The 20788-nt window shown below is 43.1% G+C and overlaps 1 protein-coding gene and 1 long non-coding RNA gene across 9 annotated transcripts in view; one reads left to right on the top strand and one right to left on the bottom strand.

The window, feature by feature from the left end:
• Positions 1 to 20639, top strand: part of MOBP (myelin associated oligodendrocyte basic protein) — a 48459-nt gene extending 27820 nt beyond the window's left edge. For both annotated transcript variants that reach the window (XM_082413001.1, XM_082413000.1), the window contains 3 exons: positions 1224 to 1443; positions 11729 to 11812; positions 11931 to 20639. In XM_082413001.1, the coding sequence (XP_082269127.1) occupies positions 1224 to 1263 (40 nt within the window). In that variant the 3' untranslated portion in view covers positions 1264 to 1443; positions 11729 to 11812; positions 11931 to 20639. The remainder of the gene's footprint in view (positions 1 to 1223; positions 1444 to 11728; positions 11813 to 11930) is intronic.
• The window catches only part of LOC309637797, a 555044-nt gene that overhangs the window by 46231 nt on the left and 488025 nt on the right, over positions 1 to 20788 (bottom strand). The window lies entirely within an intron of this gene.

The following is a 20788-nucleotide window of genomic DNA, read 5'->3' as shown; positions in this document are numbered from 1 at the left end:
ATATGGATATCCAATAGTTCCAGCACAACTTGTTGAAAAGATTGTCCACTGAATTACTTTTGCAATTTTGTCAAAAATCAGTTGACCATAATGTGTGAGTTTATTTCTGGACTTTCTATTCTGTTTCACTAATTTACATATCTTTTCTTTCATCAACTTGATTACTATAGCCTTACAGTAAGTGTTAAAATCAGTTTAGTGTAAATTCTCCAACATGGTTTTTTATTTTTGAAATTGTCTTTGGCTATTCTAGTTCCTCCACTTTTCCACAGAAATTTTAGTGTCAGTGTGTGAATTTCGACAATATATCCTGGTGGGATTGAATGGGATTATGTCAAGTTTATAAGTCAGCTTGGGGAGAACTGTACATGGTATATCTCCCCATTCATTTAGGTCCTTTTTGTTTTGTAGTTTTCAGCATACAGATCTCATACATATTTTGTTTGCTTTATACTTAAGCATTTCATGCTTTTAGGTACTATTAAAAATAGTACTTTTTCAATTTCAGTTGTTCATTGCCAATATATAAAAACATATTGATCATGTATCCTGTGACCTTGCTAAACTCACTTATTCTAGTTTTTTTGGGGGGGTAGACTCTGGGATTTTCTACACTGACAATCATGTTGTCTGTAAATAGAGACAGTTTTATTTTTTCCTTTCTGATCTGTATGCCTAGTTTTTGTATATGGTTTAAACTGCTATTTCACTTAGAACATTTTCTTTTTAGAAAAATATTTTAACAAGATTAAGTCCTCGCCAAATTGGCTTTTTGAATCATTAAAAGGAGTTAGAGTGGCTTCCCTGGTGGTCCAGTGGTTAAGACTTGCGCTTCCACAGCAAGGGGCACAGACTCGATCCTTGGTTGGGGAACTAAGATCCCATATGCTGTGCGGTGCAGCCAAAATATATTAAAAAAAAAGAAAGAAAGAAAGAAAGAAAGAAAAGAAGGAAACAAAAGCAATAATTACTGTACATAAAAACAGAAGATATTTTAAAGAATATCATTCCTAGGCTCAGGCCAGGAAAAAAAATTATATTATTTTGGCCAGATATTTCCAGAATTGAGAAATTTCCAGAATTGAGATTTTAAGGCTGAGTTTAGCAGAAGAGTAATAACCACATAGGTAGTCTATAAATTTATAATTCTATTAACTGAGCATGGAGAAAGAGCACATCACTTAGTAACGCTGTGGATTTTTATGTTTCTCTTTGTAAACCAGATTGAAAAGGAAGACCAAACCGACTCCTCGGAAGAAGTGATGGAGGAGTTTCAAGTGAATGGACGGCCTCAGCTCCCGGACTCACTGCTTCTCGACCCACGTGCCCTGGGACAGTTTATCTGGCTTTGAATATGATGCAGGGGCAGACACCTGCTGATGCGGCCACAGCCGATGCCCACAGTCCCCATGGCGCGGGGGCCACCGGGCAGCCTGCCTGGAGGTGAGAGGGGACACCTCTGTGTGTTGTACTCCAGGCAGTGGGTCCCAGCAGCAGCCCTCAGGCTCCAGAGCTCTTCTGGTCTCAGCTACAGACCTTTCTCCCCCAGGATGTGCACAGGTCTCCAGGATCTTTGGCTCAGGATGGCCCCAGTGCCAGCCCATGTGTTGTCTTCCAACCTCTAGTCCCCTCCGTCCCGGCATCCTGTTGCCTAGTCTGACTTTTAATCTTTGACCTCTTTCTTTGTAATTAATCCTCTACCTGGGTTCCTCTCTCCACCTGTGTCCTTTGGTTTCCATTTGACCTCCTTAATCAGTCCTCTGTACTAGCTCACAGTCTGAGGCACAGCTGGCTTTGGGGAAGATCCAAGTTCTTTTGTAATAAGATATTAGGCTACCAAATGGTCCAGAGATGCAAGGAGATTCCCAGGGAGGGTACGAGCTGTCTAACTCCACATGTCAGAGGCAGTCGATGTGCTGTGTCAGGAGCTGAGAGGAAAGTCATGAGGAAGGAGTTCTCTCCCACTCCCTAGGCCCCTGTCTCCAGCCTCACACAGGGACTTGTGAATGTCTCCTCCTGATCCTCACCCTGGTGAGAGCAAACCCTCTTACCAACCCATCTGGACAGTCTCAACTCCAGAACTAATTGCTTTGCAAAATGTGTAACCCTGGGTGAGTAATCTGGGCTCACGCACAATGCCCTGCCCACTTCCCCTCTCCCGAGGGCTCCTGGAGACGAGGCTGCTAAGATGGCCCCTGCGTCCCACCCTCCCCACCTCAAGACACAGGCAATGGCCCCAGAGCACTTACAGAGAACCAGAGGGGTGCTCTGAGAGTTGCTGTTTTCAGGCCATAGAGCCCCAAATTCCTGAGAAGGGCTGAGGCCTGGTTCCCCTCCCCCTCCCCACTCTCCCTGGCTCAGCCCCTTTACATACTGTAGAGGAATCAGGAAAACTAGGAGAGGAACTTGGCCTTGGGGAGAGGATAACTAGGTCAAGGAAGGGGCGAGTTAGGCCAGTTAAGCAGTCCAAGACTTCCCTCCCTGTGTCTGAGGACATTCTGTGGTGCGGGGGGTGGGGGTCTGAAGCCAATTATAATGGACCAGGGTTGGGGGTTGACTTCTCATCTCTTCTTTTTGATTTGCTCCCACTATCTACAGCCCCAGGCTCTGGAAAAGGACTTTGATCTTGAGTATGGGCTCTCGATCAGGGCCACAGGAACTAAACCTCCACTCCACTTTGGTTCTACCACACCCCCTATACACACACACATGCTGGGGGTCATTGCCCCCAGGTTAGACAGAGGACCCTTAGATCACCTGTGTTCCTGTGGATTGGTGTGTGTGTGTGTGTGTGTGTGTGTGTGTGTGTGTGTGTGTGTGTGTGTGTGTGTGTTTGGGAACTTGGCTTTGGGAGAATATCTTTGGGCTCATTTTGTCTCCCAGGCACAAATACTGGAGAGCCCCTCCAAGTCCAGGACCCTGACCACTGAAGCTGATCACGAGAAGACTGAACTCTAACACACTCCTTTCAGGGGCTGACCTTGACTTTGGGTTCCACTGTGTAGCCAGCAGTGGCCTTGTAGGAGCCCCTCTTGGGCTACTTTCTCTACCCAGCTCAGAGGTGAGGGATCGAAGGAAAGGGGTGAGGGGATCCATCTCTCTTCAGGCTCCAGCGGGGTCCATTCCAGAAGCTCTTCCAGCTTGTTTTAAGCTGGCTGATTTGCTTATTGGCTTCTAAAGTTGGGATTGAAGGGTGGAGGAGGCGGGCAACAGACCCTCCTCCACTCCTCCAACACTTCTACTCAGGAGGCCTGTGGAGGGGAGGTGGAGCCAGGCCCCAACCCAAAAGGGTACAAAGCTCATTGTTCTTCCAGACTTGGTCCACTTCACTTGTGGCTCAGAAGCCCTTTCCCTACCCAGCAAGAGCACACTCTCTTGCCTCTTTCTGGTCTCTCCTTTTGTACGTGTAAACAATATGTTGTCATATCTATTCAGTGCTTGTGCCAACCTCAGGGCTCCGTTCTTGCTGTTTATTCTGCCTGTGACGTTCTGGCCCAAGATCTCTGTACTCGTGACTTCAGCTCAAATATCATTTCAGAGAGGCTTCCTTTGGAACTCAATGTGGTTTCCATAGTTACTCTCTATCCCATCACTCTAGCACTTATCACCTTATGGAATTATCTTGTTCATATGTTTAATTGTTTATGGCTTGGGTCCCCATCTCCTCCTAATGTAAACTCCACAGTTGCCAACACCTGTTTACTGCCACATTCTAAGCTCCCAGCACTAGTCAGAACTCAATAAATGCTTGTTGACTGAATGGATGTTTGTTTGTTATTTTTTAAATAGGAATAATTTTCCAAAAGTTTAGATACTTTTGAGAAGTCAAAGGTGTCTATTGTGTTTAGCAACAAGGAATCTCATAGGGCAACGACCTTGAAGGGTGACCTTGTAGGGCATCCTCCGTGGGAGTCAATGGGAGGTGAGGAGAGGAATTTGTGAAGGTAGATGCAACTCCCTCAACTAAGCTCGACCATGAAGGGAGGCAGAGGATGGGGCAATAGCTGGAGTGCTCCATGAACCCAGTTGAAACTTGGGCCTTTTGAATGCTACTGGGAAAGAGGCAGTGGAGTGGGTGTAAGAGGAGGAGGAGGAGATAAATGATGGAGTCAGGGACTGAGGAGGTTGGCGGGAGGGATCTGGGACACAGGTAAGGAGATCAGGCATGGAGCAGGGGTTCCTTCTCATTGGAAAAAAGGGAAGGAGGAAAGGAGAGCACAGATTCTTGTGGGTTTGCAGGAGCTTGAGGCAGTTCCTGCCTGTGGCTTTGATTTTCTTTTAAAGTAGGAGGTGAAGTGGCCTGTTCACAAATGGGAGTGGCGGTGGTGGCGGTGCGGCAGGGGTCAGAGATATGAGGACGGTGGAGAGGGTTATAAAGAAACCAATTTATCTAAGGTCTTTGAAATCTTCTTAAAAAAACCTGTCTCCAGATGACTTTCATTAATTAAATAATTTACAGCTCAAGGCAATATTGTGCCACTAAGTCGTTGCCTACAACTTCACATTTAAATGTAAATCTAAGATCTAAATCTGAGACCCACATGGTCTCAGATGGAAGATGTAAGAGTTGGAGAAAAAAAAGGCAGAGTCTAATCTTCCCAAGGAATACAGAATCATGAGGAAGCTTTCACTGTGGGAAGCTGCAAAAATGCTGACAGATCACAGCGAGATGGGGCTGTGCTGTGAGACAGTAATTTGCTGAGCGTCCATCTGGGCTGCTGTTCGTTCTCACACCAGAGAAATGTGAAAACTCATTCTCCCAGGAGAGCGTCTTGCCTGACTCCATAGCACATGTCTCGGCCCCATTAATAACATCACTAACAGGTACTTACTATCTCTGCTGAAATAAAATGAAGTGTTTTGAACAGACAAAGATGATGTTGTTGACCCAATAGTAGGGTGTATATTTGCAATTTGGAGGGATTTTGCATACTCACTCTTCTTATTTGTAACACAGGTACACACTTGCAAGAATGCTGGTTAAGAATACTGATAAAAATTTCTTTCTATTGAGTATCAACTGTTATCTATCCCATACCACATAGTGTTTTATGTTTGTAAATGGGAGAAGTTGGTTATGGCCTCCGTGGCCATTGAAACCATGACCTTGACCTTATTGCTATTGTGTTGTTACCTAGAAGTTGCCAAACTGAGCTTGGTGGAGCCCTGGGGCACTCGAAGATGCCAGCTTATGAGATGAGACGCATGTGGAGCTGACAGGGGACCAGGCTACCTCCATGTCAACTAAGGCAGCTTTCAGGGTCTATGTTGACTTCTAATTTTATATAGATAAAGGGTCTCACTGGGGTAAAAGAGTCCAACAAAATCCACTTTCACGGCTGAGAGCAAAAATTTTTTGGGGGGCGTGTCATGCGGCTTATGGGATCTCAGTTCCCTGACCAGGGGATTGAACCCGGGTCCTGGCAGTGAAAGTGCGAAGTCCTAACCACTGGACCACCAGGGAATGCCCAAACATGGATAGAATACTTATGTTAGTAATTTTCTAAGTGATTTCTTGAAGAGTGTATTCTTTGGCATCACATTGCAGGTTTGGGTTTAGTTGATGGGTATTTCAGTGACTACTTACTTCCTCTTAGGCAACAGTTCACCTACCACCAAGGTGAGTGTTTTGACTTTTGATCAAGGTTTATGCAAAGTATGGATGCGCAAAAGAACATAGATTAGCAAACAGTCATGATAATTATTCCTACACTTTTCCTTTTAAGCAAATTTATGAAAAAGTGTTATATTCAGCATATATTATATTAAACCCCATCTGTTGTGCAAGCTACATTAACTGTATAAACTACGTTAGTACATAAAACAGGTTTGAGGAGAGTGGAGAAAGTGAGAGGCATCAGCTCAAGTGGTGGTCATACTTTATAGTAAATCAAATACCTATCAGATTTGAGTCATTTTGTTCAAAAAGATCTCTTAACAACAAAACTAATATCTAAGAGCGTTAACCTAATTACCAAAGTAACATTCACATTGGATTTTGAAGCACCTGAACTATCCCAAGTGTCCATTCATAACCTGAGGCTGTAAGCCTGGGGGAGCAGGTAGTGATATCTGGAGAAGCTCCTCTCTAGAACCCAAAGGTTGTATGTATTTTGTAGAGAGAGAAAGGTAGATAATCTCAAGTAATTAGGGTCAAGAAAGAAGGTACTTTCTTAGGGCAAGAGGATCTATGTTTCTAAAGTTTTCTTTAGCAAGGAGCTGTAAGCTCACCAGGAAGAAAGGTTGGGAATGTGTGGGTCCATGTTTGAGAAGGTGGCTGATGGCAGTGTTAGTGGTTTATGTGGTTTATATTTATGACAGATGTTCCTGATAAAGATAGGAAGTTAGTGGCATCAGCATTAGCTAAGCCAGCGCTCCCTGGAGAAAGTAAGAGCTCTTAGAGCCATTCTTTGTTAATGAAACCACACCAGGCCAATATTAGAGGCAGATATTTGATCAGATCCTGAAAATAGTCCTTTGGTCCAGGTGGTGATCCATGTACAGCCCTGTGTTGACCTCCAGGCAAGTCTGTTTGATGAATGATGAAGTGGAGATATCTTGATTGTGTCCACCATCAGGGAAGGTTGGGTAGTTTGTCATTCAGAGGGCGTGGGATTCAGTAGACATTTTGGCAGTTTTTCATCAAGTCATGCTTGCAGATCAGAGGGTAAAGTTTTTCCTGACACCTCATATGTCCCTCTACCCAGGTGGCAGCCTATTCACAACGCATTCACTTGTAGGCATGCCTCTTCCATAGCAAGAAGGAGGTGAAGGGCACAGTGGGGTCAAGGGCCCCAGTATTCCAAGGGAGTGTGCTCAGGGAGCCAGCCTGTCTCCCAGGACCTCTCACTGATGGGATTTACTTCGTGATCTTCCTGGATTTGGTTTATTTCTGAGATCTCTGAAGTACACCAATCTTTGGGATTGCTATCTGCAATTTCTGTCTCTGGAAGGCAGCATCTCTCTTCTCTCCAGGAAGAAATCTTGATGCATCAAAAAGAAAAAACCTGGTGTCTTGGGCTTTTTTTCCCCACAAGGTGATCCAACAGATTTTTACATAATCTATCTTCACTATAATTTATCTTCTGTTTCTTGAATTCTCTGTGAATATCCCCTTCTGCAGCTGACAGCTTCTGTTCTTTCTCTCTGGCTTATAAGTTTTCTGAGTCAGACCCCTTAACAGAAGAGATCCTTAATGATCTCTATTGCCAGCTGCAAGATTTTGCATTTATTTTCAACTAGAGCTTTGGCTGCAAGCAGTGAAAAAAAAGAATCATTTTCCAACTTTTTTCTTCCAGCTGATGCCTTGCTGACACCTCATTATTTGGCTTGGAATGTAAATGGTGTCTGTTTTCTTCAACTTTTGTTAATGTGGATTTTGGTCGCATTTGACTTTCCTGACTTTTCGTCTTCTTACTGTGGTAATCTGCCAACCAAATCTCTATTTTTAAAATGATCCTGCTCATTTCATTCCCTATGATTTTCCTCCTCTGATGCAAAGATCATGATTAAATGGTTTTAGCTGCCTAGCGTATTTATTGAGAACTTCAACTCCATTATTTTTCTAAGCCACAGCTTCTTCCCGAGACTTGAGATCTTAAATGATTCGCTCACCCATCCTAGTGGGTAGGGCTGGGAACACAGAAAAAGCTAGGGGCAGAAGGGGACCACTCTGCCCCCGTCAAACTGCTACCCCTTCCTCTCCTTCTAGCTCCTGTCTTCCTTCCATCTCTTTCCCTCACTCATCTGTTTTCCCACAGCTTAAATTCACAGAAGATCTTGGTGTTTAGATTTCTAGCAGAGCTACTAACAATTTTATGCATTTTTATTGCTCTGGGTTTCACACTGTCTTTGCTGCCTTCTCCAGATCTTGTTCTTAGCTGGTAACTGAGATTCCATCCAAACCAGCACCACTATGATTCATGCAGGTCCCCACGGTCAGGTGACCAAGAATGACCCTGAGAGGGGTGCTGACCCACATCCAGGTGCATTCTGGCTCCAGGCCTCTCCAATTCCAATTTTCTTTGCTTCCCCAAGTGGTCTGGTGCAAAGGTACCATCACATCATGCAGATGCGTCCTCTTGAGTTAGGATGGTTGAGTCATTGCTGAATCTACCTCTGTAACTTGCTTTCACCTACAGTTTTAATTTGTTGCTACTTTCATTGACTCAAGTCTCCAAAAGTCCTCAAATACTTGAATGCAGCTTCTCATGTGATACCTTCCCTTTTCTTCTGGTGTAAGTTTCCCTTCAGTGAGCTTTTGAAGTCCTCATAAGAGAGTCTCTGGAGTCCTACTGAAGAGCTGGGAGTATTTAGCACCAAACACGTGTGTGTGTGTGTGTGTGTGTGTGTGTGTGAGAGAGAGAGAGAGAGATTCTTCCCTTTTTGTGGCTTCTTTCCTTCTGCTGCTTCATGTGCTCTGGGGGAGGTTGTCTCCCTTCCTTCCATCCCTGATTCCCTGTCATCCCTGTACGCACAATCATATGCAGATGGGAGGTACTGGGCTCCTGGCAGGGTAAACCCAGCGGTGCTCCTTGCCCAAACAGCATGAAGGTTTGGTTGGCATGTCATTCCAATTTCCTCTCTCTTTCGACTTGTGAAACTCCAGTTGCTATGAAAATGGAAAAGCTTTAGTGTACATGTATCACCCAACAAAGCTTTATAAAGCTGCTTCTTAAGGCAGCTCTGTTTTCTGAACAATTCTAACCCCTACTGGGATATAACTGATTTAGAACAGGGTTATACGGTGACTTTCTCATACAGGGAATTCATTAGGCCAATGAAATTGTTTAACCCAGGACATTATTTACACAGGGGAGAAAAATCAGGTGTGTGTGTGTGTGTGTGTGTGTGTGTGTGTGTGTGTGTGTATTTTCCCTTTCTAAATAGAGAACTCATTTTGTCTCAAAATCTAAGGCCCCATTTCAAATTTTTAGAGGACTACCTGACCTTTGCTCTCCACCCAAGTTTTTTAGGAGCTCTCCTTTCACATGGGACCCTGGAGCAGTAAGCACTTTTTAATTTATATCTAAGAGATCAAAACAAAAGGGTCTGTCCTCAAGTTCATGGACAAGTCTGCTCATCACCAGTGTCACTGGCCAACAAGGTCAATATTTGCTGACTGAGTAAATATTGAAAATATATTGAAGAGAAAATTATTTAGAGATTTATTGAGTAGTATGTAAGTAAAGACTCAGAAATGAGAATTCCAACCATCAGGCAGAGGGTCCAGATGACAACTTCAGGTGCTCAAGGTCACACAACTATTCCAGAGGATAGCTGAGCACACCTAAGAGTACGCTACCATCTCCTCCATCCATATGGGGCTGGATGCCTAGACTCACAGGGGCATTTAGCACAGCCTGGGTCGGCGAGCGCTTGCTTTATTGGTTGATGGGCTCATGGGTGGGAGGGTGTAGGGATGGGTCTGGGCCAAGGGCACAGATCAGGGCGCCTCTCACACTCTCCACAGAGGTGGGAGTTGACCATGGCAGCTATCACTTTACCATTGTTAGGAAAGGTGGTGTGTGCAGTGATTCAGAGTGAGGGAGCTGAAAACAAACACACCTGTGGTCAAACCCCTGTCTGAGTGTTACTGGTTGTGTGAACTTGGATAAGTGACGAAAGCTCTTTAGGCTTCATTTTATAGATAAGGACAATTAAGTAGGAAGAACATGCAAGGAAGCAGCGTAGAGCTGGCATGTACAAAGTACTCACTCAGTAAAACAGGGAAACATGACACTCATTCTCATAGTCATAGTTCTCTTCACTACTTGTATTTACCTCATGTACTTATTTGTATACTTATCCCCTGTCTTTACCCCTAGAATGCAGTCCTCAAAAGGGCGAGGACCATGGTTTCATATCCCTGTGTTGTTTCTCATTCCCCTCGATTACATGATATGGACAACTGTCATTTTCTGGGATTTATGGAAACAGCTTTGAAAACATGGCCTTGAATCTCCTTTTGGCCCCTTTTTAAACCTTCATTTCCACCATGCTATTGACTTGGCAGAGTGTGGATGTGGTCTACTTTCCACTCTGCTGTGGTGAGCAGACTCTACCTAGAAATGTGCCATGTTTGCAATTCCTTTTTAAAAGGTAATAATAATAGTAAGAAAAGCATCATCATTAAAATAAGTATGTCATTGTCTTTCTTAAGATGAGCTTAGTAACAGCTTGTACACAAAAGGTCCCCTATGCTGTATGACTTCCTGTAAGACACTTCCTCCTAAAACTTTCAGGCTGCTCTCATCCTCCAGCTCATTTACTCAGGGATTACATCTGTGTCTTAGAGAAAAATGTGATTATTTTCCATACCCTGGCCCTAGTGAGGAATAAAGCATTTCATCTGAGGAGCTGCAGCTGCAGACTCTATGCCAGGGAAAGACCAAATGTGAACTCATGTTATCCACTCAGAAAAAAGAAATGGGCAGAGTCCTTCCTCTGTTGCAGGGTCCTCTGCCTCCATTTGTCAGAGTATCTAGAAGTAGATAATGATATAATGTCAGGATCCCACAAGGATCCTTGCCACTATTCCAGAGAGTAACTCTCATGATCAAGGTATTCGATTTTACTTAAGTTTTCAGAAAATAATAATCTATTGAACTGAAATTCTTTGATTTTTCAAATCTTTTTTTCCTCTTCCCTGAGCAATATTTCTATGAGTATTCCTATTTAAGCTTTATCTGCAATGAGTATTTATAAAATAAGATTTCATTTGAATATGCTAACCTCTCAGTATAATATACATCTTGATTTTTAAAAAATTAATTAGCTGATTTCTAAACATACACTCAATTTCTTGATATTTCCTATCTTGCTGTCTACATCTTGGGTATTCTGCAAACATATAATACCTTCACATAAGAGCAAATATAGTAAATTAATAAGTTTTCCAACTGTTGGCATTGAAAGTAGTAGGTCAAAGAAAGTTTCAGGAAAATGGGCAAAAATCCCTGGATTCTGGAAAGGGCAATTATAACAAAAACTGGGCTCAGACATGGTTTTGTTTCTCATTAGCTGTATGACTTTGGTCAAGTCATTTGACCCATCTGTGTTGTGATTTCTTTATTTGTGAAAGTGAAAGGATGACGCCTACCTCACCTTCCCTTTCTCACAGGGCTACCGTGCAGACCAAAGAAGATAAACTTTTTGAATCTAAAAGATTTAGCACACTTAGATGGAAATAAATTTTCAGAGGCTATTGTAAAGGAGGCTAGTTGACAGAGGTCAGCTTACCACTTTTTAGTCATCTAGAACTCTAGGAACCTGACCGCTGTGATGACTACTGTGATCAGATAGAGTCTAGGCAGTCTATTTATTGATATAGAACAAGGTCTGGAGCCAAACTGGGCTGAGAAAAGGATATGTTGGTCCCCGTCTCTGGACCTAGAACCATGTATGCACTAGGGCTAAGCAAATTGAACAAAGCTCCCTGAGGTGGGGCAGGCTTTAGGAACATGAAATATTTGGTTAACCAAAGCACTTTGCCTTGCCAAGTGGTATTTGCAATCCTGGGGTAGAGCTAAAAGGCTCTGGACAAAGGAAGGGAACAATCATATGACCAGAAGGCATGAGGTTCTAGGATTTGCCCAGCTTCAGACACCTACCCTCAGTATCTATTTCTGAAGAAGGTGGGGGAGGTCAATAGAGGATGCACAGACGCAACCACTGGGAGAATAATATAGAGTTTTAGTTTGACAGGTTTTTTTTTCCCTCCCAACAGCATTTTGAAGATATTGTCCTATTGTCTCCTGACCTCTATAATTGCCAATGAGAAATGCGTTGTCAGTCTGCTTGTCCTTCCATTGTAAGTAAACTGTATTTTCCCTTTGGCTGATTTTGAGATTTTTCGTGTTGTCTTTGGTGTTCTGAAGTTTCACTATGACGTCACTAAGTATGGATTGATTTTTATTTATTTTGCTCAGGACTCAAGTTTCTTCAACCTGAAGATACGTATCTTTCTTCAGGGATGTGCAGAAAAAAGATATTGTTGTACAACCACCATAATGGCAAAAATTAAAAATTATCGAGTTTTGGCAAGGATGTGGGAAAAATTCTCATAAGCTACTTATGAGAATTTATAAACTATTACAACATTTCTGGGCTGCAATCTCGGGGTACTAGCAAAACAAGATATAACCAAGAAATATAATCCAAGAAATATCTATCATCTTGGAAATCAAAAAGAAGATATGAAATAATTCCTGGTTTGAAGAAAGAACAGAATTAAAAGCTATATGGAAATGGTCAACAGTATTAGCCAGACACAAACATGCTTGGGGAGGTAAGGGAGACTACTGATCAACCTGGGGTCTCTCCAAGGTTACAAGTCTTAGAAAACAAAGATACTCGTTCAGAGTCAATTTTTTATCTGGGTTGTACTGTGGTTTCTGCTGGTTTCTGACATGGCAAAAGGGGGAAGAGTTAGAATGTACCCCTCCCTCTCTCCCAACTTTCCTTTGGTAACAGGTAGGAAAGCACAGTAGAAGATAATGGAACGTAGTAGAATGTGGAGGGATGTAAAATGGACAGTAATAGGTGGAGGGAAACTCAGAGCACAGGAGAGCGAGGGCATCAGGGCCGGCATTCTGCTGGGAGCTGGGGCGGCCAAGCACAGGCAGATGCCTGAAGCACCAACCAGGCCATGGATCTGTGTCCTTGAGAGAGCACAGCCAGACCTAGCCAAGCTTAAAGGGCAAGTGAGAATCTGGGGGCAATGCCAGGGGAAGTCCTGCTCGAGGTGTGGGGCTGGGTGAGAGGGAGTGCCAGAAGTAGGGAGGAAGTGTGCTAGACTCAGATGGGCTGTAGCTCAGAACACCATACTCCCGGAAAGAGGAAGTAGGACAAGTACTGTCCCAAGGCAGCTGGAGGGACAGAGTGTCCTGGCTTCCTCACTTGGGGAGGCCACTTCTCTGTGGAAGTGGCAATAAAAAGGCAGGGAATTGAACTACACAGAGCCTTCAAGTAGAAATGTTTCCTGCCTAAATTCAGGTGCTAAATGAACAACAAAAAGAGAACCTCTACTATGAACAGTTTCCAATGATGAGATACCTGAGGCCATTACATTACTGGGAATAACACCAAGGGTGCCATGACAGACCACCTGAAAGAACAAATTAGTGGGCCAGCCCCACTCAGACCCAATGAGGAAACTTCACATTCCTTTAGCTCGTTTTAGACTTTGGTAAAGCCAGACCCCATGCTCCAAGTTTGCTGGGTTCTATCCTCCATATCATCCAGATAATACACAGTTACTACAGAATATGACATCAAGGAGAGAGCATGGTGTGTATTAATTCATGTAAAAAATGGAATATCAGCACAGAAATGTTAATAACTAGAAATTACTGAATTCTCTATGTTGTCTGTTGTGGAAATAAAGGCCTCTGGGGAATGGATCAAAAATATCTGGAAATTACTTGAAACTGGTGAATAACAAAATGGAATTATAACTGAAATGTACTATAACCCAACTGTACTTTTTGTCTTTCAAGGGTTGGTTCCGGGGAGCACTACGCAGTGAATATTACAAAAATTACATAAAGCTCCAAAAGCTACTCTATGTAAATTTCTCGAGTGGGAATTCTCAACCATAATGTTTGGCATATTATTCTGATAATTCTATACCAGAATATAGAATTGTATAGTATGTCAATTGATTTTGTGTTCTGACATTTTGACCGGTTTTGGTAAAACTGAGGTGTGTACCCAGAGTTGTCCTGATATATGCTTAAAAACCGGCCCTCTGGGTGGAAAGTCCTGGTTGATGGTGTTTGCCAATTTCCATGGTGTAAATACTTCCATTATGGCTGATTGTAAGCTACAAACATGATATCACTGAGTGCAGCATTGGGAAGAGATGTGCAAAGTTGACCCTTGTGAGTCGGTACAGGACACTGTATATACCTATGGGCCTGTGTGAAACTACAGTTTTTTACTAAAAATGTTGCCCTGTAAATATACGAAGGCACTAGTGAAAGAAAAAATATAAAGGGAAAATAAATTCCAATTAGGAGCTCAAATGGAAAAAATTGACAGAGGACTTTTTTAACTTTGTATTCTACGTTTTATTATTATCTTTTATTAAGCAAACAAGCCATCTATGTGTCACCCTGAGTGTTCCGAAATCTTAGTTTCTTTGGTGTTCCCCTAGATGGAGGCTAGGGTTTCTCTCCTTTCAGATACTGGTGCTAAGACGATGCTGACCAAAGAATCGATGGGACCTGCTCACCGTGAAGCTAGTTTCAGGATGGCTGAGCTGAGGGTGGAGACAGAAGAAAAGATGTGGAGGCTTCTGAATTTGGGGAGGCAACACTGATATTTAGACTTCTGGTTTGGTATGATAATATATTGCTTTTAAGATATTAATACTCATGGAAACAAGAAAAATCAGTTGTTCAAAAATTGAAAAAAAAAAGAATGGATTGATAAACTCTTCTGTTAGAGCAAGCCAAGAAGAACTTATTAAAATTGAGATGAATTGGAAATATCAATGGACATGTTTTTAAAGGAGGCTTTATCTGTTCCGTCCCTACAGTGATTTATGCCGTTGGATATTTTTGCTGCCATCTGCCAAATTCCAGTTGGAATGTGGGACAAGCTTAATTGTGGAACTAGTGCTTGTGGGTTCTAAAACTATTCTCCAACGAAAGGAACAAAGCCCTTGGAGGACAGTTGACTCCATATTTCTGGGCAGGGAAAAAAAAATCAGGATTAGTTTGTAGATTCTAGATGTTGAAAGAAAACAAGGTTGCATTAAGGTATCAGAGAGTCATAAATCCATAATGATGCAAAAGAGAAGATAAAACAGAATTGCCTGAAAAATACAGTCTCTGAAATTGTTTACTGAAAAGGTTGTGTATCCATTAATAAAAATTATGTGAAGCCTACACTTAAGTTTTTCTAAGCAACAGTTTGAAAATGCAGCATGCTGTCTTTTTCTATAAGGAGATGAACCCGCAGCAGGACACAGTCATAGGACAATATCAACATTCCAAAGATCTCTGTGAAATGTGGTTTATTTGATAGAAAAGGATGCAAGCGGATCGAAAGGGAATCAGGATTTTTGGTGATGCCAGGGATGACCTTTAAGAGTAGTTTCTCTTACCTTTCTAGCAATAAATTACCATCTTTCCTAAGTATTGCCAACAGTGGTTGCACAGCAGATAGAGGCATTCCCTGAAAGCTGCTGAGGTTTTATAAAGTAGCCAGCACGCATGAGGTATTGCAGGTTATATCATGTTGCTATGACCATTTACTCAGCAATGATTCACTTTGCACAGGTGGGGGCTCTACATCCTATTTCTATGTTATTTTTATTATCACGTGGCTGTGTGCCTCAGATGGCAAATCAGAAGCAGCCTCTCTCCCTGCGGTAGACCTCACTGTGCCTCACTACGAGAGGAGAAAATCTCGTAGATGTCACAAAATGTTAAGTGGACCCTGACCAACAGACAACTCTGAGTGGGCAACATCAAACAGAAAAAAAGGATGTGGTGAAGAAGTATCAAAGCTAGTTAAAAAGTAAAAGAAGAAAGATAAAATAAAAGGGAAGATGTGCCATAAAAATGTAAATTTTAACTGAGCTTCTCTTTCTAAGGAGATTTTAAAAGTAAGGAATTATAAAAAAATAAGTGAAGGAACAGAAAGTAGAATGATAAGGGATAAGCTTGGTCATGAATAGATGAGGAGAAACATGCTTGCCCTCACCACAACCAAAAGTACAAAAATCAAGCGGAAAAACAGGTCAATAAAAATGCCAATTGATGTCTCTAAGAACTAAATGTAGGATAAAACAAGTGAAAAAAAAGGTCATTTAAACATGAATTGGCGCTTATGATAACATCTGGTTCTTTACAAAGTCGGTATCTTAGATACATACTGTGGTTTACACAAAATTGGAAGGAAGCCAACCAGCAACAGGTTTATCATCAACAAAGGAGAGCATGGTGGCAACCAGGCAAGGAGGAGGTCAAACCCTCTCCCCAGAGGAGGTGGGGGCGGGCTGCTTTGGGCAAGAAGTCAGCACACAGTGGGGCTGCGCAGGGCGTGGCGTGATGGAGTACTGGGTGGAAACTGAGTGGGGTTCGAGGAAGAGCAAAGAAAGGAGAGGAGGGCTTTGGGCTTTGTTTAAATACGCAAGTCCAAGGATGGGTGTCTGTGAGCCTCTGAGCATGGTCTGTGGTCAGTGTCAATCACGCAGGATTGTGTCTATCACGCAGGATTGGCAGATTTGCCCTCCTTAGTCTCCTCTTCTCTCCGATGGGTGTCACCGTGAGAACCTACCCCGGGGGCTCGTGAGCCAAATTGGATTCATAGTGATGGAGACAGCCTACTGCTCTAAGCAAACTGCCCTCGTTCCTAACATCTCTGAAGGAAAGGTGAGACCCCTGAAGAGAGGGCAAAAAGGAAAGCTGTCAGCATGTGACCATCGATCCCGTCCTGTCTCTTTAAATCACTGAACATAATTTGTGGCAATTTGGGGGATACTGCTTGGGACACTGCTGAACCCCTATTGCCTGCACGTATATAAAAATACAGAAGGCTCTACCTCTAGACCCTCAGTAAGCAGAAGAGATGGGCCTTCGCAGATGGGAATGTCAGCTTGAAGTGAAGAGAAGGCAGACTTTAACTGCTGAGGAAGCCTGGTGTGTCAATGCCACTGTGAACACTCAGAAAATTAGGGGTACTTTGTTGGAACTTGAAGTTGTTTTGGGAGCATTAATATAATGTTACCCTATTTCTATAGTCACAGGCTGGTGAGTCCATAGTCAAAATAACATTCCACATACAGATTCACTCATACCTACCCCTCACACTACTTCCCTTGTTTTGGTTCCTTACTCAGACTGAATGGATTTTTCTCCTGTAGTTTTTTGACGCTGCCCTCCTTCTTCTTGGTTCTTGCTATCACCAGCTGAACTCTGGGTGGCCCAACCCAGCTTTCCCTCCAGGTCCTGGGCAGTGGCTTCTTGATACTGAGAATCTAGACCATCTCCTGCTCTGGCTTTGTTCCTCTACCTGAATTCTATTACATACGGGCTTCCATGCCGCCCTCCCAAGATACACACACAACCCACTGATCATCTCTCATCATGCGCTCAGTCTCTCTGTCTGTATTCTTATATATAACAGAGGGCATTTTGCCCCAATGAATTCTTCACTAACATTATTTTTACACAGAATGGATGCCATAGTTTCTCATAAGAGCCGGTGACATTTTGGAGTCAGAAATGTCCTCATGCACAGGTGTCATCTGAGTCTATAAGACAATGAAGTTTGTAAAACCACTCCCTTCATCCAGACCTGCAGAACAAGTACAGACATTAGACTTTATATAGTCCAACATGCCTAATTTACAGGTGAAAAACGGAGTCCCTGAGAGGGTAAATGATCTGCCCTGAGTGTCTCAGAGAAACTGTGATGAAGGCACACACCCAGACCCATTGTTCAAAACACTTTCCATCGTGAAGAGCAATTTAGTAAGTGACATCATTCTGGAGGCTGTGAGGACAGAGTTGAGCGGGGAGAGACCAGCAGGAAAAACATACAGGAGGCTGTTTAAAAGTCCAGAAAGTAGTTGAGGGAATGGACTCTAATGTCAAAAAAGCAGAATTCATCTGTAAGAGTAAATCACCTCACCAGCAAATCACACAAAGACCCATCTGCCCACCCCTACACTCCCCAGGGACCAGGCATTCCTAGCCGAGGCAATACTGTGTATGGTCATGCAGAGGCAGGAAGGTGGTCTCCGAGTGATTAGCACGGATGAGGTTTAGGAGGCATGTAGAAGCAAAGCAGGAGATAAGGCCACTTCCGTGGAATTAGGACTTCCCTGCAAAGTCTGGAAATGTTGATTGTACCTAAGAACCCAGCCCGAGGTGAAGTTCTAGAAGAGGACCCAACACATGGTGGAAATATTGAAAGCCCAGTAATAAAAGGAGTGCAAACACAATCACCCACAGCTTCTGTCTGTGAATGAGGAGCCATACGTAACACACGGGGCAATGGAGAACCACGATGGAAGCCACGAGGAGGCCCTGGAGTAAGGTGTCCCCAGACCATGGGCAAACCATAGACCAGTACTGCTAATGCAGAGGAACTCAGGGAGCAGCCCCTAGAGTGCCATGGTACGCCCACTAGACCGAGCACACACAGAGTCTTAATGATACTTTACAGCACCAGAGTCAACTCACCACACGCTGGACATAATTAAATGCTTAATCACAACCAACACTGCTTCCAAGTGTGGTTTTTGGAATACACTAAGTTGTTCACATGCCCACCAGCCACTCACCCATCAGCACACACCGTATAAACACCATTTCCCTCCTTCCACTGACATGTGTTAAAGATTTACTGAGCTATGCCCTATCAGGTATTTCATAAGATACCACATTACCTTATTCATTCATAATGTAGCAATTTAAAATAGTATTTTAGATGAGAAAAAAGTAAAGTTCAGAGACTCACCCAAAAGTCACATAGCTGATATTTAGAGGATCTGAGATTTTGACACCCATGCAAGTTCTATTCCGCAGCTCTCTTTTCCTGGTCAATCTCAGTGAACTGACTGGTGGCCCCCGGGACGCCTTAGGGGTGTCTTCCCTCGGGACAGGCGATTCCTGTTGTTGCTGCCCTCTCTCCCCCGTGTAAGTGGCCAGGAAGCTCCTACATGCTGCCTGGCCAGTGGTGGGTGTTGTAGGGTAGTGGGACGTTGGCAGGGCTTTTAGGAGGAGCCATACATAACACACGGGGCAATGGAGAGCCAAGGGGTGTTGTAGGGTAGTGGGATGACCCAGCTACTCCACACTTCAGATCCAGGTAGGCCAAGACTAAAAGCCACAGGCCACAGCTTCAGATGGGAACGTCTGTATTGAGGAGAGCCTGGTGCTCAGCCCTTTCTGGCCAGGCTCCTGGTTTGCACTGGATCCTGATCCCCCCAAGGCATTCTCCACCGTCCTCTGCTTCGTATGCATAAAAAATAGTCATCATTTCCTGAATGCTTACTATGTGCCAGGCACTGATCTAAGCCTTTTAGATATACTTAATTTTCACAACGACCCTTTGAAATACATAGCTTTATTACCCAAGTTTTGTAGAAGAAGAAATAAATCAGCCTGGAAACATTAATAAGTTGCCCAAGATTCCATAATTAGCCAGGAGTGAAGATGGGATTTGAACCCAGCAGCCTGGATCCTGGCTTTCTTGACTTGCATATTGACCTGCCATCCCCTGGGGTTCTTGATTTTGCCAGCTTGACCAACTCCAGACACTGGCCTCTTCTTCCTGGTTTCAACTCAATGACTCGCAGACAACGTGGGCTCCTCAGTCTCCAGTTGTGATCTCGTGGTTTTTGAACTGATGATGTCCTTCAGCTGGATACTTCCTGTCCCCGAAGTTTCCTGAGGCTCACTGGCAACACTGCCAAAGTGTTCTGGGCTTAACCCTTTGGAGGATTAACTAACCCCTTGTTCCAGCTGAGACCTACTCCAATGTTGAAAAGAAGGACTAATTAGTTCTAAAGCCAGGAATGCCCTGAATTGCTGTTTGCTGGGTGAATGTCTGTCTAGACTATCTCCCATCTGTTAAAAGCCCTGCCAAAATCCAAATAGAAAATATGGGTTTATTGTGCTTTGTGTCGATCGCATGTATTATTTAGGCTATGCTAGGCTGAAGTAACAAACACTGATTGATGGATCAAAGACAATCAAAATTTGTGCCTTGGCTCAGGTGACAGTCCTGGGAAGGTGTGTGGATTGGCTGGACACCTCTCCCCCACATAGGCATTAAAGGACCTAGGATGAGAGAGGCCCTGCCATCCTCAGAACAGGGCTTCCAAGGTCACTACTGTCCTGTTCTTCCCAGTCAAGTGGAAGGAGGAAAGAGTATGGAAGAATGCAAAGGAAGGGTTTCATGGACCATGGCCACAAATGGCACATACAACTTCTGTTCACATCCCCTTGGCTGAAAATCAAACTGCAAGGGAGGCCGGGGAATGCAATCCAGTTGTGTGCCCAAGAAGAAGAAAAACAGATTTTGGTGAACAATAAACTGTTCCTGTCACTCTACTTCTGATAAGTAATAGTCTGCACATTCATATTTTGACTTTCTTCTTCAGTTTGCTCTTCCGCATTTTCCTGAATTCCGTTTTTATTTCTATATTTACTTTTCTACTTTACTGTGTTTTTTCTTTAAGTCTTCTATGGAAGGTGGCAGAAAAGAAATTTTAAAAAATGAATGTAGTAGAATGTAAATCAATGAAGTTAGAACACACGCTTTCACCATACACAAAAATAAACTCAAAATGACTTAAAGACTTAAACATAAGACACGACACCATAAAACTCCTAGAAGAGATCATAGGCAAAACATTCTCTGACATAAATCGTACCAAAGTTTTCTTAGGTCAGTCTCCAAAGGCAATAGAAATAAAAACAAAAATAAACAAATGGGACCTAATCAAACTTACAAGCTTTTGCATAGCAAAGGAAACCATAAAAAATCCAAAAAGACAACCTACAGAATGGGAGAAAATATTTGCAAACAATGTGACTGACAAGGGCTTAATTTCCAAAATATACAAACAGCTCATATAACCCAACAACAAAAAAACAAACAACCCAATAGAAAAATGGGCAGAAGACCTAAATAGACAGTTCACCGAAGAAGAAATACAAATGGCCAATAGGCACATGAAAAGATGTTCAACATTGCTAATTATTAGAGAATTGCAAATCAAAGCTACAATGAGGTATCACCTCACATGGGTCAGAATGGCCAT

This window comes from Balaenoptera physalus, assembly GCF_965194825.1.
Source record: "Balaenoptera physalus genome assembly, chromosome: 11".
NCBI classification, from domain to species: domain Eukaryota; kingdom Metazoa; phylum Chordata; class Mammalia; order Artiodactyla; family Balaenopteridae; genus Balaenoptera; species Balaenoptera physalus.
The sequence above is the reverse complement of the archived record's forward strand: the minus strand, read 5'-3'. Positions and strand labels throughout refer to the sequence as shown.